Source organism: Phymastichus coffea, unplaced genomic scaffold (genome assembly GCF_024137745.1).
Source record: "Phymastichus coffea isolate CEN01 unplaced genomic scaffold, Cenicafe_Pcof_1.1 PCOF00043, whole genome shotgun sequence".
NCBI lineage: Eukaryota > Metazoa > Arthropoda > Insecta > Hymenoptera > Eulophidae > Phymastichus > Phymastichus coffea.
Genome location: NW_026706854.1, coordinates 2,120,429 through 2,142,790, shown reverse-complemented (window position 1 = coordinate 2,142,790; position 22,362 = coordinate 2,120,429). Strand labels below are relative to the sequence as shown.

Here is a 22,362-nt window from a genome sequence, read left to right as displayed (position 1 = left end):
GAACCGCGATTCCCTACTCACCGCAAGCTTAGTTGCCGTTGTCGGAAAATCTGCTGTGTGCAAAGAGAACCGAGCAATCATCCTCGGTAAATCAGCGGAAAAGTTGCGGACAGTGCCGAGTGGCTCGGGCGCGGGGTAGCGGCGTGGTGCAGCAGCATCCGTTAACGTGAGCTACAACAGCTCCATGGGTCTTATTGTTCTTTGACCGTCGTAGCAGGGCGGACACATTGTCGAGTCGACGCGGCAATATTCTGTCGATGGAATCACCGACGAGCATGCGTGCGGAACGGAGTCACAGTGCGCACGACCGGTGCAACGGATCACTGACGATCAGCAGGGGACGGGTTGACGCACGACACAGGGTCTATGCACCCTCCAGATCGTTTACCAACTATCTAATTATTGCTGAAGTGGTTAACTTTGATGATGCTCTGCAGTTTCGAGTGAAGTGTAATTATTTTTTAGTTGGAATTACAAGGCTTGCTTGAAAAATGGCAATGAAATAAAAATGCTCGTTAACATTGTACGACCGTTCAATTGCTAATTACGACTTAGAGCACAGCTGTTGCCAATGCAATTAATATTTCGTAAGAATGAATGCCCTTGAAAGGGCCTATCAGATCGATTTCATACATTTTGCCACTTTCGTGATTACGGCGTATGGGTTGGGTTATTATTTACGTTTAGAACGGCTAACACGCTGTATTGTTCCAGGGCTAACTTGTACAGCTAATTAGGAACGTAGTTGCATTATAGAGGTGTTCGACGATCGATCCGGCTGAGTCGAAAAGTTGACGGGCATCGCGCCAACTACTCGACTGAGCTCGACAAAGCTCGGATAGCGGCGGCGTGCCGCCAGCCCAGCAGCGCAGGGACGGGCACTAGCGACGTTACCTGGGAGTGGTGACGGTGCCAGTCGAGGGTCTGGGCGAGATAGTACTTGTAGACGTGGCGGGGCATGTTGCTCTTGGTCTCCTTGCCGATCCAGCCGCTCGAGACCAGGGCCGGGGCCGGCGGCGGCCGGGACTGGCGGCGGGCGGCCGGCGGCGAGCGGCCCGCCGGCCAGCGCTGCGCCGCGGGCTGCGGCCCCGGCAGGCTGAGCCGGTGCCAGCCGAGCCGCGACAGCCGCGAGCAGGAGCAGCAGGCGACGGCGCCGACGGGCGGCCCGCGGCCCTCGAGGCAGCAGCCGCGCGGGGCCCCGAGCTCGAGCGGCGCCGGGCGCGCGCACAGCCAGCAGCCGGGGGCCAGCGACCGCTGCGGCTGGAGCAGCGCCTGCCACGAGGCGGCGTGCTGGCGCGCGCAGCAGCAGCAGCCGCGCGGCGCCTCGGCCGCCCCGAGGCCGGCCAGGCCGGCGAAGCCCTCGGGCCCTAGGCTCATGATCATCACATCCTCGTCCGCGTCCTCGTCATCCTCCTCCGCCGCCGGCTCCTCGGCCTAGCTGCCGGGCTGCGCCCAGCGCGCCTCGCTGTCCGCCCGCATGGGCCGCGCCAGGGCGGAGCGCTCGCGCCACTCACCACTCGCCGCGCGCCACTCGCTCGACTCTTCTCCGTCGGTCTCGCTGCTGGCTCGGCTGCTCGGCAGCTGCCGCGATCCGGCCGTTAGCCCTGGCTCCGCGGACCGCTGCTACTCCCATGCCCTGCGCAATCGTGGGCTGCCGAGGCTAATGCTTCGTCCGCTGAGCTTTCGTCGGTGTGCTTCGCTTTTATTCTAGTTTTTATCCAAACGCCTCGCCGGCGATCGCACCAACTGCCAGTCGCTTGCTGCGCACACGCGTGGACGAAGTGAGACGACGAGAGAGCAGGCCGTCGCACGAGCCGCGTATAGAACGTTCGAGCGGCATGGGGTTGCCGGATCGTCAGCCACGAGATGGTTCCGGACGCGAAGCCCGCGCGGAACAACTCCGAGCGATTTGCGACGCGGATCGGCGCGCGGGATCCGGCTGCGCCGCTCGGGGGAAAGCGTGGATTTTTCGCGCGAGACTTTCAAGTGCCGCGAAAGCCAGGACCGGCGTCAGTCGGACTGCAGCCTTCTGGCCGATATTCGAAGGCTCGCCGCATACGTCGTCGCTTCGATTCGGCGCCCGCGCTCATTCCCACAGGCGTTTTTCGCCTGTCGTCGAGCAAACTCGTGCGCCGCGCGAGGGCCAGCTTGAAAAAGCACGAAAAAAAATAATAATGCCAACCTGCGTGCTTGTAACTGTGACTAATAAGGGCGCTCATTTGTAAACGAGGAATCGATTTCCGATGCAATTAGCGACTTGCAATCGAGCCGGTAGCCGTTGATCGATAAGCTGGCCGCGCGTCTCTCAAAACTTGAACATTTCATTGCGCACTCTCCAAAATTACAACTGTGTAAAATATACTTGATGCTCGTTGTTACGGATGAGCTTAACGCGAACGCTGTATTTTCATTTTGAACAGTGGCCAGGAAAATGTGTAACGAGAAACATGACTAGGTTAACGATCTTGGGGCTAAGTTGTTCATTAGTGAGCAAATTAATAACCCTGTATTGGACGCGCGAGCTAGAAAATCGAGGGAATAGAAAGAAGCGAGATGAAAAAAGATAAAATGCGCGTTGGTACTCCGGAGTAGGGTTAAAATACTAATGCCTACCAGGCCGGCGAAGGCAGTGCTCGAGTTGGAAAAAGTGCCAGCGCGTATTAGCTTGCGAATGGAAGTAGGTAAGAGTAGGGGGGACGAAGATTGTCAAGGGCCAAGATGATCCGAGGTCGATAGCTGCAGATGGGATTATTAAATTTGAGTGGAACGCGAAGTGGAGCGCATCGCGAATGGAGGGCGCTTACTCGATGCCTCGACTGCTACAAATATAAAAGTACGACCCTCGGCCAAGAGCTTGTCGTCGGCGTATCAGCGGCGAGCCTCGGGCCACGTCTGCTTTGGCTGCTGCTAGCTAAAAGCTCTCCCCGAGGACTCTTGAAATTTGGCCTCTCGCCCGAAACGCGTATTAAGCAGAGACTCGGCTCTCGACTCGGCTCCTTATCCGCCTGTCTCTGTTGACTCGTTAGCACCGCGCGGTGAAAAAAAAAAAAACTAACGGCGGGGAACAGAGAAAAGGAAATAAAAGGCAGGGTGTCCCGATGGGCCTCCCACGATTCGCGATGCATATCCGTGTCCTCGACCTCGATCCCCCGCATTACCGGCAAACGACAGGGCAACCTTTCCTCTTTGCGCCCCGCGCCCGGGCTCCGGCAAGCCCGTATACCTTAGCCACGCGTCGATTCTGGCGCTAGGCCCCCGCGGCAACGGCTCATTCCAGATATTCCAGATATACGCGCGCGCGCACGTACACCGAGAGACAATCTCGTCGAGGCAGTCGGTCAGGAGCGGTGCTGCCAAGGAGGTTGGGGGAGGGGGCGCCGAATTTTCCGATCGATAATATATTCTCGGCCTTGTCCCTTCCGTTCTCTTTGCCTTTTATTTATTCATCCACGCTGCGTGCTCCCTTTCCAGCTAGCATGTCGTGCACCGATCACAACCAAATGAGTTCAGCAAGTCCAACCGGCCTGAGCTGGCCTAGCGAGCCAGTAACTTCCGCCTATCGCGCCTCTCCATCGCTCGCCCTATCGACCCGGCCCCGAAATCAGCTCCAGAGAGGGCGGATTAGAATTGGCGAGCTTGGGCTTCGTATCACTGGCTGACAATCGAGAAGCCCCAGCGTCGCCTGCCTGAATGCCCGCGTGGCAAGGAATCACGCCCTGACGAAGGGCGCCAGTCAACGTCGCGGATGATCGGACGCGGTGCAAACGGCTCGAGCCTGAAATAACGCGTCTGCAATGAATGACGACCGAAAAATCGTAGATCGAGCGTCTTGAAGCGACAATACGACTGGACTGTGATATCGAAATCCAAGCTTGCGGCTTATACTTGCACGTGTACAGCTGCCGACTTAGCAGTGCATTTACACATGCGCCCGCGGCTCACTTCTATGATACTCCTCAAACCTGTCCCTCGAGCAGAGTCTAGTTAGCTGCATGTTACTTGAACGTGGCAGCTCTTTCTCTTCTATCCTCTAAACTGTCATACCCTGCAGCCACGGGGCTCGAATCGTTTCTTTAGCCGCTTTCTACGCTACTTCCACCACAGCCAACACTGCGCTCGTACTCCTCGTACTCGCTGATACAAATATATTTTCTCTCCCTATATCAAATGATCACCCATCAATACTTTCAACGTTCGGCTATTGATTTCCGATGCGATTCATATTTTTACTGAACAATTATTGCAATCCTCTCCTCCTTCTCCTTCCTCTTCTTTTCAAAACTCCATACATTTCTGTCAAAATAACCGCTTGTCACCGTTAGAAACATGGAAAACATTCGATAGACTTGATAGCATCCAGCGACAAACGTGTATATGAATATGTTGCCATCGCGTAAATTGACCGTAACGCCTATATAACAACTCGATGTTAGACTCATTTCTGTGAGTACGAGCAACATCGACAAAGCTGCGCGACAAACATGACGAGTGCGAAGCTGATCCTGAAAGAAAAAATGTTGCTCTGCAATGGTCGAAGTGCAAGAAGCTTGGCAGCGCGAGGCGGCAGTTTGTTTTCTTTTTCCTTTTTTTTTCAAGTGGCGGAACGTCGAATCGCGAGTGGATGGGAATAACTGGCAAACCGCGAGTAGGTCAAAGCTTTCGAGCGCGCAAAGTTGACGAACATCTCGTGATTTCTAGTGGGATGCAGGCGGTAGGGGCGCGGCGAGGCCGGCACTCGTCGGTGAGAGCCAAAGCAAACGGACCCGCGGTTTTCCCGCGGCGATATCCGCTCGAGCGCGGCAAACGGGGACAGGGGGAGGCGAAGGGCGAACGGCGCGAGCGAGCTGCTTGGAAATTAATTGGTGCAGCCGCGCGCCAGTGACGGAGCAAGTCCTCAGGGCGCACGGAAACAAGCCCGGGGGAGGGGGGAGCGCCCGGCGAGTAATTTGGAGCAGGCTGGATTGGTCGGCTAGCTCAGGTGATTGCAGCGATAAGGAGTTATCGAGCCGGTGCGGGCGTGAGCGCTCGGCGTGTTTACGCGCGCGGGCGCGACTGCAGCGGATCGGGCCGACGCGATGCCGAACGCGGGGAGCGAGAGCGAGCGTCGGCGCGCGCCTGTGTGCGGGAGAGAGCAAGAGTTTGCGCATTGGTAGATTTGGCGGCCGCGGCGCCATGTCTGGTGGCTGATGCCGAAACCGACGGAGAGGCGTCGAGCAATTGGCACTTGCACACGTACACAGGCGAAGACACAGCTGGCTGACTGGCTGCTCGTGGCGGACCGAGCACTGGCTCACGCGGCCGTTTCAGAGTCCCAAAGACTGCAACACGGCCGCTCGAGCTCAGCGACGTCGTTAACGATCTGCGCTCAGCGGCGTACTAGCTCGCCCGCGCCGGGAGCTCCTCGTCTCTCTGCACCCTTCCCTTCCTGCCTGGCCACCGCCAGTGCAGCAGCGCCGGGCGCAACCGACATCCAGAGAGAAAGAGAGAGCGAGAGCGTGCGAGCGAGCAGAGAGGGAGAGGGGTCGGGCTCGGGCTCTCTCTCTCTCTCTCTCTCTCTCTCTCTCTCTCTCTCTCTCTCTCTCTCTCTCTCTCTCTCTCTCTCTCTTTGTGCCACAGCTTGCTCCCTGGATGCACGACTTGAGGTGGGCGGACCGCCATCGCAAAAAGCGCTCCAAGATCAACAAACCGGTGGATAATGAGTCACTGGCTTCCGGCGTAGATCTCGGCCTATGCGTCAATCGAAATTCCCTTGACCGTTCGTTAACTCTTCCTAGCGACAAAAGCTCTGACGCTGCCGCAAGCAAAATCGTCACTGCATCAGTTCCCATCGATCATGCATGCCCGTGCACACGCTTACAAACGCTCAGCCGCTCTTACACTTGAAACAGACGGACTGGCTCGACTTAGCATCGCCGCCCAGGATTTCATTTTCTTCTTACTTGCGACTCCCCCGAGTATCCGCGATCTCGTGCAAAAATAAACAATAATTTTCTCATATCCGCACTAGTTTCCAATATTTAACAGTGACGACAATGAGCCACCCATATTCCGACTGAAAGAAAGCAGTATGATACTGATTGCAAGACTTCACTCGCGTAACGCGAGACCAAACGGAATGAAAATGGCAAATTAATGCTCGCTGTTTGCCAAACGCCCAGAGCTCGCGTTGTCAGATATTCTGAAAGTCTCGTTAGCCGAAGCTCCGCGGGGACTTTTCCGCAAGTGCACGAGAAGCGTCAATTTGAAAGAGCGATAATTAAGTAAATACAAACGCCACTCGGTTGACACGCGCAGATCTACTGCAGCAAATCAAGACCAACTTGCTAATTAGTTCCCCGATTTAGTTGATTTTTTCTTAATGTACATTGGTCTCGAATATTTGACTACAGTTAATTTATATGCGCCATGGATAATGAACATACATTACTGACTAGATATGGCTTAATAGTTGCTGGAGCGATTGCATTTTCAGTAATTGCATATAATCAATAAGAATAAAAGATTTTCTCACACCGGTCGTGGGTAGAATCGACTGTTGTGGAATTGTAGCAAGTGTGCAAAGTACTTGAAATTCTTGATGAGTCAAAATCTATGTCAAATGGTATATTTACGTTTAAGTTTCAAGAAAATGATACTTATGCTTATTTTCACGATACATATTGGAATGTACTATTTTTAATTTAACTTGACTCGTTGAGAATTTTAAGTTTCTTGCACACTTCTCACGGAATTTAGAATTATACGATCAGTAACTAAAATGCTCTAACCTTGAAATGAGGTTGGCCAATCAGCTGCTGAAGTTCTCGAAGATCACTGCGATCGATATTTCTTGAGGAGGATCTTTCGGCTCCTCTAAGAAGCTCTTCGACTTCGTAAGCCCTCTGTACTGCATCTGTCTGAGGCGCTCGACAAGGCGATGACACATGCGTTGCAATACTGTCGTAAATCTAAAAGAATCATCAGTTAGATAAAGTTGTTATACGCTCCAAAGGGCCAAAACGGATTGCACGAATTTTTTTTTGTAGTAAGTAAGTAAGTAAATAAGCAAGCAAATGACTAGGTAAGTAAAATCAACAGACTTGGATTGAATGGAATGAGGTAAGGAGAAGCAAGTCAGGTAATGGAAGACTCACCAATGTGGAGACAATTTCGAGCAAGTCACCAAGGAGTTCGGTATTTCCGAGCAGCATCAACTGGCAAAGACGCATCTTCGAATTCAAGCGATTTAAATAGGATAATCAAAGACGCCGCTCATCGCCGGCGGTGGCGCGGGCGGCAAAGCGCGTGCTCAGGTGGTCGAAAAAAATATAATCAACATTGTGAAAGAAATAGCAAAAAAGAAGATGATGATGAGGAAAAGGATAACGGGTGGTCGACGTCTCGAATACGCAAAAGTCTGTGCTTCCGTAGCAGGCATTCTCATCATTCGTTCTCTGTCTATCTGTCTGACTAATTCTGTGTCTATCTGTCTGTCCCTCTCTTTCTCCCTCTCTTTCTCTCTCTTCCGCTCTCTCTCTCTTTCTCTCTATCTCTCTCGCTCGCTCAAACGGCCATCTTGCAAACGCGTTGGTCCTTTCTCGTAGTCAACTCTTGCTACGCCAACTTCAGTTTTCCTTTCTGCTTTTGGCGCAGTGGCTCCGCTAAGCTGCTAATCTCGCAACACCCTAGCTCGCCGCAAGCTCACTATCAACTCGCAGCGCCGTAGTTTGATCGAGACTGAAATTAACTAACTTATCCACATAGTGAAGCATTCGTCTGGAGGTGATCGCCACTGCCAAACTGTAAAAGCTTACCTGCACCCTGTCGCGCTCACTCGCAAGCTCCGGCCTATCCCTCTATCGGAAAGCTGCTTGCTGTTGATCGATACTTGACTGCGCTTATCTACTTTACCGACAGCACTCTACTATTATCAACTTTCGTGCAAGTCGTTTAGCGCTTGTAAGATTCACGAGCTGTTTCGGTCCTTACCTCCAACAATGCGCGCAGTCTCTTGTCGTCGACTGCCGCCAGAACTTCCGTTCTACTTAGTCTGCCACTTTCCTGCAGCACTTCTATGTCGTCCAATGAGTCCAGAATTTCGGCAATGGCTCCTGTAATGATTAAAAAATAAGTGAGCTACCGAATGAATAATAAAGCAACGAATAAATGAATGAACGAATGAACGAACGAACGAACGAACGAATGAATGAATGAATGAACAAACGAATGAATGAATGAATGAATGAATTAATTAATTAATTAATGAGTGAATGAATGCATAAATGGATAAAGGAATAAATGGTCGGTTACTTGTTAACGATGTCAAAAAGTTGCAACGATGAAAGACGACCGAATAAGTGGATATCGAAAAATAATAAGAGCCGTGTACTAAACATTTTTGGGGGCGACCTACAGATTGATCTAGTTAGGGCGTACCTGTGCAAATGACCTCTTCGTCCGCTGCCTCATAGTAACTGTCGCCGTTCGCTTCTAAATACGGAGTGTGCCATTTCGGCGAGGACACTGCTGCTTTCACCGCCTCCTTTAATTTTCGCCTTGCATTCAATTTTTTCAATTCCTCAATGGTGTCGCCCAGATGTATCCTCGCTACACCTTTGTCACGGTCCTGTGAAAGCAAGAGCGAAGCAGAGTGGATGAGCAACAGATAACGAGCTGCTTAACATCGATGAGCAGGGAAAACAGTGACGATGACGCAGGTGACGAAGGCTGGTACGGCCGAGACGAAATCGATATTGAAATCATATCGAGACTGGCTTCGTCACCGAGTAACGCAACCAGCAAGCTTCCCCAACAGCTCAGTAACCCAGCGATTTTCCGAGCAAATGCATCAGAGTACACGGAATCCTTTTAGAGCAGCAGAGAGCTTACGTGACGTGCGCGTGAAAGATAGAGAGAGAATGTTATTTATAAAACACGCGAATGGGCTTCGCTGGACGTTGCTTGTAAAAAAGGAGCATGGAAAAGAAGCAATATATAAAAGATAAATAAATAGCGGCTCGGGTTGATCTAGCTTCTTTCCATTAACCGTTCGACTTTGTCCGCTTTCTCTCTCACAATCGATAACCCAGTTGCGCGTGCATCGCATCGATATGCGTGGGATTATCGCATACTCCCTTCCTCATTTTCTATGCGCGCACAGGCATACACTTACGCGGAGCCATTTATGGTTGAGAACTTCCTGTATGGTGATCCTGTGATTGACGTCTGTGGTCAGCATACGTTGAATCAAATCTTTTGCAGCTTCGCTTATCGGGTCCCATAGTGCCGAGTCCATCTGCAACATATCCAGCGGCGTTAATCTCAATCGCTCTTATCGATGTTCTGTGTTGCGTCGAGCCGCGTAGCCATCGAGTACCTTTACTCTTCCTCGACAGATTGACTCGCGAAGGCGCTCGCGCGAGCCAACGAATGGAAGTGTACCGGTGAGAAGAATGTGCAGAAATACACCTGCGGACCAGACGTCTCCTGGCTTTCCATACTGTCTGCGCAGTATCACTTCCGGTGCCATGAAATGCGGACATCCAATGCGCCCTAAAGAATTCAATAATAATATTTTCATTAAGCTCAATCCGATTTTTGATACGTTATCTTTTTTCTTTCTTTTCTCATTCATACTTTCAGAAACTATTTTTCAATTATATCCAATCGCCAAATGAATTATCAGTCAGCTGCCAATAAATTAATTACACTTTTCTCCAACATCTTTGGCTTCGTAATATATATTAGATAGTTAAAATGCTACGTGTATACTTTTAATGACAAATCATGCGTGTAGTTTTACAAACAAAACTAAAATGTACAAAAGCGTTCTAGTATTCAATTTTAACATACCAATATGTAATTGGTCACTAAAAATTTTTAAATTCCACAAACGTTGATACAACAATACATAGAAACATCAGTGATGCTAATGAATAATGCACAAGCGACACATTACTAGTTAACTTAAGTATGCAATTTGCGAAAAAATGTTTGTCTGATCAAATATTCAATAGTCAGGTGATAACCTAACAATAGCAAATCATCACTGATTTTTCAAAACCAGCACACTTGTCATTGAATAATAGCATTTCATATAAAAATTTAATGGATTAATTTACACTATGCGGCCAGATAATGCAAGTTACCATTACAATACACGTTTCATCATGCATAGTCGCAGCAACTTTTACTAAGTAAAAACAATAACATACATAAAAGCATTTTATTGTGAGCAGATCAATTGGCTGACAGTCATATTGCATTGAGTGCATTGTATAAGAATAGGATGCTTTATTTCCTTTAAAAATGCTGTAAAACATTTTTTTTAGCAAGCTCAATTTTGCAGATTTTGAAAGTGCTAAATAAATATTAACATCAATTGGCATATCAAGGTTTCGATTATAAAGTAAGATAAGCGTTGAGAATGCTGTTGTGTTTAGTGCTCTACACAATAACAAATGTATTATTTTATAATACTTGATAAAAAATGAACAAATACAGCAGGTTTGGGGCACACTTATTGACAAAAAACATTATAATTATGACGAAGGTAATTACTGAAAAGTTTCAACAATAAGGAAATATGCAACTGACATAAAAGTAGTAACAATATACTGCAATGGATAGCAGAAAAAAATACTGAATGGATAAGCTACATCGACAACGTAAAAAGTTATCAGATTATTGCTTTTTCGTATCAAGTTATTTTACATTTTACATGGTGTTATCATGAATTTGACGAAAATTCAAAGCTCCTCATCGCTACAAACTAAAACGTAAAATGTTTGAGGTATACCTAAAATGTGTCCGTTATAAACATAAAAATTTCAAATCAGCACATGGTAATAACGTTTATACAATTTAGTAATTATTTGTTATTGAAAAAAATATATATTTTCATAAAAATATAATGATAAATAAAGTGAACAAAAATGAGTATCCGTCGATGTATACGATAATTAATTTGTCACATTTGAAACTATTCTGCTTATTGTCATTCAATGCAAATCGATCGGAAAGAATAAAGGCTTCTACTCGCAGTTACGTCAATTCAACGTAGTCATTCGTTTGATCGTCGAAAGGCATATTGTAACTTGGCTTTACCTATACTATCAGAAATAATTATATGAAGAAAACTGCATTTATCTTGACATCCTTGCCTATCGTTGCTTTGTCCGTCATAGTAGATTTAGTAATTTTTTCACTTACGTTTATTTATACGAATACATTTATGTCGTGAAACATAAATGTGTGAAAGATCTTTCAGAGTATCTCGATATTGGTTATAAATACGTATTATCACGTGAAAATATATTGTCGATAACGGATCCCATTCGTGTAAAGATATATATAATTAATAAATAATCAGGTTGATGGACCATGAGCCAAACAGTAACTGTACGCGGTTATTCATGAAATCATGATTAATATTCTCATTCGATTAGGATTATAAAAGACATTACTAACAGGGAATATTAAAATGGATTGGTGTTGTGCAGAAGGTGTCAATTGAGCAAGCAGTTTAACAATAGCACGGCAGAATTCTTGATATGGATGTATGTGAATAATTTTTACGAGTCACATTTTCGATATTGCAAGACATAAAACGTGAACGTTATATTGAGTGAACCATATAAGCATGAATGAATATTTTGCTGAGTGGCAATATACAGGAATCCTGTAAAAATTATTAATCGAAGGTTTTCTCTCAGCTTACCCTCATTGTCGACCTTCAAGTAGACCTGTCCCTTTGGGCTCAGGTACGGCCGATACTCGGTTGTGTAACATTCTGAATTCACCAAAACGAAATTCACAAACATCATAGCTTATTTTTAATTTAAAAAAAATAATATCACGAATAATGACTTTCGTGGTCTATGTCTACGGAGAGTATCTCCAACATTTAATATGAAAAATTACATTTTTCCAAAGAGTAGTACTTCTAATGTAGTAATTTAAGAAGTGAATCGAATATCACAATATCCATGGGCATGATAGTCATATATTTATATGGCAATAAGCGAATAATCGAAATAAAAACAAAAATAAGAAAATCATATTCATTAATAATTCGCGATAGATGTCATGATAAATACCTCCGAAATAGATTTTTATTCGGTCAATGTTTCTTATGTCTTAACATTTTATCGAAATATATGGATCAGTACTTGAGGAGTTTCATGAAAAAGTACCGTATTTGAGTATATTCAAAAAGCAAAAAAACTGAGTAATTTACGGTTTGACATTCAGTGAGTAATAGAAACAATTTTGCAATTTTTAAATATTGTTATGTACTCAACTAGTTCCCTGTGTGATCGTATTTTTTCGATGCACAGAAAAACAATATCGCACAAATATAACAAAACTATAATTTCACAATTTTGTTTTGTAGTTTCAAGCAAAGTGTGTATAGCATCATTCAATTCCAAAAAATGGTACGGCGTTAGCTGTATCTTATGCGCGAATATAACATTTTACAGAGTTTAAAAAATGACTTTCTTGTAACAAAATAACCGACATTTTAACCGATCCGTTTGTAATAAGAATAACAACTTTTATATTGAGAAGATATTATCTAATTATAGTAAGCAGATCGAAGGGCTATTTTCAGACAAAATCCTTTTATAACAAGAATCACCTTACTACTAGACCTTTTCTGTAGATGAAAGTGATTCCTCTTGATACAAGAGTTTTCTTTTTGTGAAAGTATGGGAATTTTTCCGATACAAGCAAAATTCTCTTGTTACGAAAAGACTTTTTTAAGTGGAGTATTATTCTAAGTTTTCATACTTTAATTATTTATCGATACTTTATCGAGGATGAATAAATGACTGGTTTATTCATATTCCAAGTTACAAAGGGAATAATTTCATAAGAAAAAAATTTTACTCAAGAATATAATCTTTTTGATAGGAGAGACCAATTTTTGTTTAAATCTAAAAGGTTTTGGTTCTGAAATAACATTTTTCTTATTGCAAGAAAAATTTTTTTCAATGTAATAAAAACTAATTTTATGACTAGACTTATGACTAGTTTTTATGACAATTAGATCTAAAGAGCCGTGCAATTATAAGAATTTAATTAAACCAATATATGTGTGTTTTGCTTCAATTATAAATAAATTTATAATTTTTATTGTATAAATGCAAGTATAGCGATCTATACACGTAGGAAAAATTGACGTCTCGTACGAAGAAAAATTGATTTTTAATGAAATAATTTTGTTACAAAAAGGATTCTTTTTGGTTTAAGCTCCCTCTTTATATACCTATATTATATACCTATATATATACATTAAATAAATAAAACTTTCCTCACTACTTTTATCTCGAATATGTAGAATAACACGGAAAAAGGTATATGATTCGATAATTTCGTATACAATGGCATCGATTTTATTGCAGCTCGGTTAATCAAGATAATTATCTGAAAATAATTTATTCATTAACACATCACTAACCTATCAATTTAGTTAAATCACTGAAACTTAATGTTTATGAAGAATAGTGATTTTTCAAAAATTATTTTTTAATAATCAGCTTGGTCAAACGAGCTACAATCGAAGGAATTTAATCGTACAATATTAAATTTTTGAGTCATATACTGTTTTCCTCGTTATTATACATACTCGAGGTAAAACTAGGGAGGTACATTTTCCATATTTTAGTGTACTATATGTATATCTTGAGAGACCTTAATCATATTTTTAAATGGATATTTTTTCTTGGATCAAAAGAATCCTTTTGTTATGAATGGAAATTAGTTTGCAACTATAATGAACTGAAACATAAACTAAAAATATACATACCACGAGGATTCATTTTTAGTGCAATGGAAAATAAATCCGTTTATTATATAAAGAATAATTTGTATTGAAAGAATTTACTTAAAATTTTTCTTGATATAAAAGGCCAATTTTCCGCGTTTAGGTACTGCAAATCTCTATAATACTGCTGGCGAAGAGAACATTTATGACGAAGCTCGGTGGCGTTACTTTATTAACAGTAAATGCAGGTATCTAGGAATTTTCTATTATTTAGGAGATCAAAAGATGACGATTATTACATTTTTCAATAAAATATTATACCACCAGCTTCGTCCATAGAAACTATTATTACGAAGTTAAAAAAATAATTAGTATTGAAATAAAAAATAGTATACGAGGTTGTCTCATAAGTACAACGTAAAATAAAAGAACAAGTTAACATCGTACCATTTTTGTTCTTGGAGATGCAGGAGAAAGTAGAATATTACATATAGAAATTATTAACAACAGAGTTTAAAAGTAGCTAAACTAGAAAGCATTAAAATATTTTGATAAACGTACCAACACCATTAGTTTGCGTAGATGGCAACTGCACTGCCACGCCAAATCCGCGTAGTTTCACTGGAGCTGAATTCTCCTTGCCGGCAAGGAGAGCACACTGTGGTTTTAAGTCTCGATGAATTATGTCATTTTCATGACAATACCGCAAAGCTTCCAAAATTTGACGCATGTAGTGACTAAAATTTCAATGAAAGAAAAATTATTGGCTTTTTTTTAATTCAGAGTTAAAATCACGTGAATACTCTCTGTATCAGTAAAAGTGAAAAAGTGGATTTTTCATATTTGTTCAAACTTTTATAAAAAATATAAAATGATAGCGTTAATCTGGATTTCAAATCGAATTCCGTACATTGAATTAGTACAAAAATATTGAAAATTATATTATGGTTTATTAGATATTCAAAATTTCAATCACTGCAAAGCTTCGTGAACACCCAAATATATATTAATTTTTTTACGTAACGTTGTAACTCATTTCTAAAGCTCTGCAAGAAAGTAAAAATGTTATCAAATTTAAATTCATATTAACGCTATTATTTTACGTATTTTATGAAAGTTTTAAAATCATAATAAATCATATTCTCTTTTTAAATTTATTTTAGCACTTCTACAGACAAAAAGGGTGCCAAAAGTATGCCACGTGATGAGCCCTAGTTTTTTTTTAGTTTCATATGTTCTGTAGGTTAATAACATGAATAGAAAGAGTGTGTATGCAACGTGAAAATGAAACAAAACTTTTTTAAAGTAAGGCATTTTTGGACAAATCGGAAGCATTACGTAACAACACTAGAACAAAATGCTCCTAACACGGAAATAAAATGAATTGTTTAGTGAAGATCCAAATTGTACCAGTTCATAGACAGTCGTAAGCGAGAGATAAAAAAACACTTACCTTGCTACAGCTTCACTATAAACAAAACCAGCTGTAGCACGTCTTACTACTTCGAAAAATAAATCTGATCCATCCATGCTGAAACATATGAATAGAATCATTGTACATCTGTTGATTTAAAATGTCTTTCCATCGATTCCAGATAACTGATTTATCAAATATATTTCTTACTATTCAAAAACCATGTACAACATTCCTTCGGAGCTATATGTTTCTAGCAATTCCACGATGTGCGGATGCTTCAACATGTGACATATTGTCGCTTCCCGTTTCAAATCTGGAATAAATCATTTTTTATTAAAATTATGATTTTACATCAATTTTTACAAGATTAAAACAAATGTTGCACCGTTAATTGCACGCCAATTTATATAAAAAAAATTAAGAATTGTTACAGTTATATGGCTTTTATTTATGATTTTCACATAATTGCTACCCCATGTAGCGTGAGAATTCGGATGTCTATCATTATCTTATCAAACAGACAATTGAGCGCTTATTTGTATAATTTGAATAGACTCTTTGCACGAGTTCGTGATTATCAAAATACACAGATAGATCACTTAGCTGTAGCCTGCAATATTGGCTTACCCGCTGTGCTGAGCCCTGGGCTTGAGGTAAATTTTGCCACGTCAACGATTTTAACAGCAAAGGTCTGTCCGGTCTGACGGTGAATGCATTTCCGCACAACGCTGAACGGGCCCCTGAAATAGTTAAACGAACATCGGTTAATTTTGAAATTCCGTGTCAGCGTGCCAATTACTATAATACATTTTAACTAATTTATTTTCGATTTCGTGTTTTTCCTACCACTTTCATGAATATAGTATGCAGTTGATGAACTAGTTTTTTTTGCTACTTTTCAACATTTGTGGCTCGGCGAGTTTTCAATACTTCTTTATTTACATCTTAATTCATCACTCTTTGTACATTGGAAATGCGTATTGTAATTGAACCGTCTATTTACGAAACATCTCATTATCGCAAGTGACCGTTTTTCTGGGTAAATATTATGGTAATTTTCAATATAGATACGACTTAATAAAAGTTGTTTAAATAAAAACTCACTTTATCCTAAAAAATGAGTATTTCGGTTTTTTTATTTATATGATTTGACTATTTTTACATCATATTTTTAAGTGTATTTTTGTTGCTAAAAGAATCTTTTCATTTGAACCTTTATGGATACATTAGCATCATTATTCTATTTGTCTTGCTAAGAGCTTTAATTGGAGTTGCTGCGCGTCTCATTAAATAGAGGCACAGGGCTTCATCGTTAATCAAATTTACAAAATTTTATATCGACAATATTAAAAATGATCTTTACGAAAAATAGAAAAACATACTTTTTTTCTATTTGAAAAAAAATTGAAGAAGTTGAGTATTATTTCAATCTCCCTTTTGGTAACGACATAACGCAAATGTTGCTAGTTAAGATAAAATAAAGATAAGGTGAAACGACTTGCCTAAATGACAAATTGTCAATATTCGGAAGAACTACCATCGGGCCATCATTAAATCTTTATGTCTAGATAACTACAAATAAATTTCGAAACATTTCGTGTAGAAATATCTATAGAAGAAACTAATGTGCTATAGATACTGGGAGGAGACTAGAAGGCTTAAGTACTGTCTAGGCGACTTCGGCGACTACTCATGCTCCCTTAATCTTACGAGCAAGAGGCCGTGTTCATATAACTGACGTAGTGCAAGAAGCTCCGATTGGAAAGTCCTCGACAAATCGCGACTTAGTACATTCTTTTGCTGGCTAGCTTGGTCTTCTCAGTCATGCCGTGCCAACTATCTGTCACCTTAGCGAACTTGGCCTGCTACTATGCGTGACACGGTATCCTATCTCGCATCGCGCGCTCTTCCTCGAACACCACTACATCCTACGACCTATACGCGCTTGCTCGCACTCATCGCCATAATTCATCGCTTTGCCCTTTATCGAGACGCTCCCTGCACTCAACGCTATCAATCATCAATTTGTTTGAATCGCCAAAATATCCACGATTATTATCCTTAATTTTCGAAGATGAATATAATAATTTTGTAGGAAAGTAATTATTGTGCAAGCTTCGCGTAGTCGAACTCTTATTCTCGATTAACAGCATAATGGATAGCTTGTTTACACGATCCTAACAAAGTCGATGTGTCTACGCACACACATACACGCGCGCGCACGTCAATATACGCCAGCAAGCGTCATACGCAACAGTGACAATAGTAACAGCAGCAATAACAACATAGGCAGACATTGCAAGGGAAAACAGACGATAATGGGGCTGGAGGGCAGACATGACGTACACGCAGAGAGAAACATACGGTTATCCGGCAACCTTACGATAAACAAACGCAGGGCAAAGAAGGGACAATGCCAGCAATTGGCGTAGAATGGGTTTGGTTGACTCGCGACGCATCGTCGCTCATTATTACTGCCACCTTTTGAACTGCGTATATAAAACAGACCATAAGTTACCATGACCGATGGACTTGTTCTCTTTGCCAGTGGTATCACGCCCTGTACATTTTTGTCTCATTGGGCTCGAGCGACCCGACCCATCTCGCTAGCCCCCAATAGTATCGCTAGCTCGGCTAGCAGCCGACGCTTCTGTACATGCGTATGTACATGTGTGTGCGTGTATAAGTGTGGGCGGGTGTTGGTGTTTGCGTGCATTACTGACAGTCGAGACGGAACCTCGTCGAAGAAATGAGAAAAGCACTCCCTAACGAGAACCTACTGTGCACGAGAGAGAAAGAGAGAGAGAGAGAGAGAAAGGGGAGGGAGGGGGAGAGAGGTAGAGAGAGAGAGAGAGAGAGATAGTACTCAGTGTGTACGCATCTTGTCCTATGACCGATGATTGTGTGCGACAGCAGTCGCATAAGGAGTACACTTGCTTTCTAATTGACACTTACCTGCCGATAATCTCGCAAAGCTCGTAAACGTCGTCGAAGAGAACCTCGTCGTCCGCCATGCTGGGGCCGGCAGCGACAGCGGTGTGGAGAGTCGAGAGGGGACACCGCCCGGGAGACTAGCGCGCCGTTGCCGCTGTAGCTGCAGTGTCCACCTTGGCACAGCTAGCTCTCGCGCTGTTTCACAGGCCCTTTGAGTGTCATGCAACGGGAGTAGTAGTAGCAGCAACAGTAGCAACGATAACGGCAGCGACTGTGGCTGTGACAGCAGCACCAGGCGGCACGCGCGCACTCGCCAGTCAAGCTCGAGCAGCCGCTTCTACTCGCGACTTGTCGCTGCTCTTGTTTGCTTGTAGGCTAGGGCGCATGAGGCGCGCGCAGCGCCGATGCAGCGCCAGCCAGCAGCAGAAGCTGGCTTGGCGGAGTGGTGGCCACCGCCGCGACCCGCGGCGCACGGACCAAGCGAATCGAGAGGGAAAAACAGCACCAGCACCGACCGAACGAAACGAGACGGAGCTGAGCTGGCGCGGCAGCTAGCGTGCCGACTGGTTGCATAAAGCGCGGCGCCTGCTGGCCTGGCTGTTGCCGCCCTTCTGCGTCCGCAGACGTCCTTCTATGGCGCCGACTCCAGTCGCCAGCGCCGCCTGCCGCAAACGCTCGTCCAGGCCCGCCTCGTGCTCAACTTTGTCGCTCCAGATCTGTCGACGTCGTCGTCGCACTCGCCGCCCACGATAACACTTGTAGCCCGGTCGCTGCTCGCCAGCAGTCCCAGATCCCCTCACAGTGACCAATTGCCTGCAAGCACGATGATACACGCCTGCATATGACGTGCGGCACACGGTCTGCGGCAACCAGATGTTGACCTCCGCATGCGGCGGGCTCGACTCACCTGCATTATGCTTACTCAATTATTGCTTCGTGGCCTTGCACACGGACGTGCACAGGTTTTAACGTATCCGCGTATACCGCACGACACGGCGGAGTCGAGAGTCGAGACTCGGGGTGTATCAAGCTCGAGCTGCTTTATCGGGCGTGGCGTTGGCGCCTCGCTCTCTTTCTACCATCCAAGGCAGCCGATATATACCTATACGACTGACCTGCCCTTGTCTTGATCGTTGCTAGTTCAGCTCGTCAGCTCAACTCAGCTCATGCTCCATTTCTCTCAACCTGGTGTAGTTTTCTTTTCTTCTCTTTTTGCCAGTTCATTTCACCTTACAGCTACGTTAATTCTTGCAATACTTTACACGCACATCAGTTCGCTCTCACTCGTGTCATGCAAGGCACGTACACGCCCACGAATACTTTACTTTTCTTGCCGGTGCCGGGGCCGGAAGTCTCCTATAAATTAACAAACAATTCTCTCACCATAATACCCGCAATCGAAGGCCAATTTTAATCAGGATGGCAGTCAAACATTCTAAACTACTCGATCATTGATGCTTACACTACATATGCATTCATTCGTCAGCTAATTATATTATTCATAATAAATTGCATATTCATTTTCCACCTACATCTATCTTTAAATTCAGTTGAGTATACAAACCAAAATTACATTGAATCATATATGTTTGGTTTTTTTCCGTAGGAACAGCTTGTATATTTAAAAAACAGCTGAAAATGTTATGATATTTATTCGTTGTTATTATTATTGTTATTATTTTTTGAGTACTAATAATCTATACATGGTTTAAGCAAAGTGGAAAGTCATATTTATTTAAATAATTAGATTTACATTTTTTTTTATAATACCAATTGAAGATCTATCTGCATCTGTAACGAGAAAAAGATATGTATGCAAAATTACCAAATTGAAAAAAATACAAAAATTGTCTGTACAGCGAAATTAGTTTTTAACCTTTTACCGTAGTTCAGGTAATCCTTCTAGTAGGTCTTCAAAATCTTCTTCTCTTCCGAGAATTGATAATACCAACAAAACTTTGTTTCTGCTCCATGTTTTGTAGTACGAATGAATACCTACTGTAGCAAAGTACAATTCTTTAGCGAGGTATTGTAAATGTTTATGATTTATTCCATTCAATATAACTAATTTTTCGCTGCATAAAAATAAGTAAATATAAGTAATGATAATTTGCATCGTAAACAGTGAAATCAGTGTGCATAACTTAATAGTATACCCTGAATCTTCCCAATAATCTAAATATTTAACTTTCACACTGTCACTTGCAATTTTATTGTAAAGGTGCAGAAATCCCCGAGCAACCTACAATGAAACACAAAAAAAGAAAAATTGAATTTTTTTTAAATTAGAGTGTTATTGACGAAGCTTGTGTCATTGAACGTTCTTGGTACCGAAGCAATCAAATTCCCTTTACTTTTGAAAAATCCACTATTCACAATACAATAAATTGAATACTGCAGTGGTCCTTCCTCTTTTCTTTTAGGATATGAAACTTTGTGATTCTGCCTGCTTGGTGGCGCCTTTATCTTTCCTCTTAAACCAATTTTTCTGAAAATGAATATATCTTTCTCCAAAAGTGTTATTGTTGGTAAAATCTCAAAAGGACCTTTCCATGTGGCATTCAACTCAACTGTTTATAACATCGTTTGTTGACTAATTTATAACCTTTTTGTACTGCAGAAGATTTGTTCATAACTTTTTTTCGTTGGCTGCACATCAATTTCAAAATATTTCATTGCGACTTTTTTGTTTGAAAGAAAGGTCTAATTATTTTTTATTAAAAAGATTGACTATGTAATTTTAATAGCAAAAAGGAAAAAAATAAATAGGTACTATTATGTAAATATAAATACAAAAAATAACAATTATAGGAAGTGAAGTTAGGAATGATGGTATATATATATCGTAAAGTCGTAAAATGAAACAAAATTTTATACATCTTATAAGTCTATATACAATTTGCGAATCTTGCTGTAATATGACAGTAGATAAAACTAATTAAAAAATAAGAAGAATATATATAATAATTTGGCATAATTATATACGTATCATCTGATTTGATATTTTCTAACTTATCACCAGCTGAATAGGCTTAGAGTTTACTGAAAAAGACTCTAGGGAGCGTGCACGAGCAATGTTTTCTTTCGGACGATTCGGAGTATTCGGACTTTTCAGTTTTCTATCAGTGCGAAATATTTGGAGGTTAAACTAAGTAATTTAATAATTGAACTGTAAAATTGACAAACTGTAATGACATGAGCTTTTACAAAAGTTCTAATAGAAACGCTATTTTCTTAACTTCGGTAATTCCGAAACATATATCATGATCAACGATTGTTTTTAACAAAAATACGCAGAATTTATAAATTTAGGAGTATCTTACAGTGTTATTTTCAATGTGTATAATTCTAAATTTGTCAACAAGGCTGTTTACTTTGCCTAGTTCAAACCAACAAGTCATTTGTTTAGATTTATTAAATAATAACAATTGAAAATAGACAAACAATGGCGAACATTGAAGCAGGCTTAGGTAATCAATCTGGCGAGAATACCAGCTGGAGAAAACATCTTATTTCTCAACTACGCGATCGAAACAGAACTCAGACACAATGCTTCTATGATCTTATAACTTTGCGTAAGATATTATTACAGTTTATTTGCAATACTCAAGTTTTTTTCGATAAACAGAGAATATTTTACTTTTTAGTATTATTTTGTCTAATTTTTTAAAATACTCAATTTTTATTGTTTGAATAAGATTCAGTAGAGTAATTAAGTTTCTATTTTCCATAGACAATCGCTTGTTTGATAATGCTAACACTCTACGAGGAGAGAATTTGCAATTATCCATATCCAATGAAAAGTTACGTTGTGAATTGACTAGTTGTACACCTGGCACAGCTGCCAATGCAGCTCTTGAAGCAAAATTATTAGCTCAAGCTGATGAGCTGACTACATTACATAGAAGAAGAGGTGAACATACTCAACAGATTGTAGATTTGAACAATAGGTTACAAGAAATAACAAAAGAGCTCCATGCTAAAGAAGCAAGGTATTTGAAAAAATTTACTTTAAGTAAAAATAAATAATAATTCCAGATCAATGTATGTCCATAACATGCAGCATGTTTCTAATAATTGAGAACCTATTTCCTTAAGTTTGACAGAAAACACTGAAATCATTGCGGGCTTACGTTCTGAGATTTCAAGATATATATGCAAGGAAAAAGAACTTGAAAATATTAATCAAATGTTGAAGGATGAGCATCAAGCTCTACAATTGGCTTTTGCATCACTGGAAGAAAAACTGAGAAAAGCTCAAGTA

At 42.1% G+C, this 22,362-nt stretch overlaps 3 protein-coding genes across 13 annotated transcripts in view; 1 reads left to right on the top strand and 2 right to left on the bottom strand.

The window, feature by feature from the left end:
- LOC131664233 (peripheral plasma membrane protein CASK) overlaps nt 1–19,100 on the bottom strand; it is a 40,745-nt gene extending 21,645 nt beyond the window's left edge. For 3 of the 8 annotated variants that reach the window (XM_058935168.1, XM_058935167.1, XM_058935170.1), the window contains exons 1-12: nt 19,006–19,099; nt 18,120–18,911; nt 15,792–15,904; nt 15,372–15,477; nt 15,201–15,278; nt 14,309–14,484; nt 11,699–11,770; nt 9,356–9,531; nt 9,152–9,274; nt 8,416–8,605; nt 7,969–8,090; nt 6,768–6,947 (exon numbers count right to left, since the gene is read on the bottom strand). In XM_058935168.1, the coding sequence (XP_058791151.1) occupies nt 6,768–6,947; nt 7,969–8,090; nt 8,416–8,605; nt 9,152–9,274; nt 9,356–9,531; nt 11,699–11,770; nt 14,309–14,484; nt 15,201–15,278; nt 15,372–15,477; nt 15,792–15,904; nt 18,120–18,178 (1,395 nt within the window). In that variant the 5' untranslated portion in view covers nt 18,179–18,911; nt 19,006–19,099. Of the gene's footprint in view, nt 1–6,767; nt 6,948–7,968; nt 8,091–8,415; nt 8,606–9,151; nt 9,275–9,355; nt 9,532–11,698; nt 11,771–14,308; nt 14,485–15,200; nt 15,279–15,371; nt 15,478–15,791; nt 15,905–18,119; nt 18,912–19,005 lie in introns of all 8 variants that reach the window. The other 5 variants (XM_058935169.1, XM_058935172.1, XM_058935166.1 and 2 more) reach the window with 4 other exon arrangements.
- An 877-nt stretch (nt 19,101–19,977) lies between these two features.
- On the bottom strand, nt 19,978–20,774 carry LOC131664305 (uncharacterized). The gene is made up of 4 exons (XM_058935279.1): nt 20,714–20,774; nt 20,430–20,668; nt 20,255–20,340; nt 19,978–20,173 (listed from the first exon to the last, which is right to left on the bottom strand). Exons 1-4 carry the CDS (start codon nt 20,772–20,774, stop codon nt 19,978–19,980), a joined length of 582 nt encoding a protein of 193 aa, XP_058791262.1.
- Nucleotides 20,775–21,207: 433 nt separating this feature from the next.
- The window catches only part of LOC131664255 (autophagy-related protein 16-1), a 124,363-nt gene continuing 123,208 nt past the window's right edge, over nt 21,208–22,362 (top strand). For 3 of the 4 annotated variants that reach the window (XM_058935209.1, XM_058935208.1, XM_058935207.1), the window contains exons 1-3: nt 21,208–21,673; nt 21,832–22,090; nt 22,197–22,359. In XM_058935209.1, the coding sequence (XP_058791192.1) occupies nt 21,544–21,673; nt 21,832–22,090; nt 22,197–22,359 (552 nt within the window). In that variant the 5' untranslated portion in view covers nt 21,208–21,543. Of the gene's footprint in view, nt 21,674–21,831; nt 22,091–22,136; nt 22,360–22,362 lie in introns of those variants that run through there. The other variant, XM_058935210.1, reaches the window with a different exon arrangement.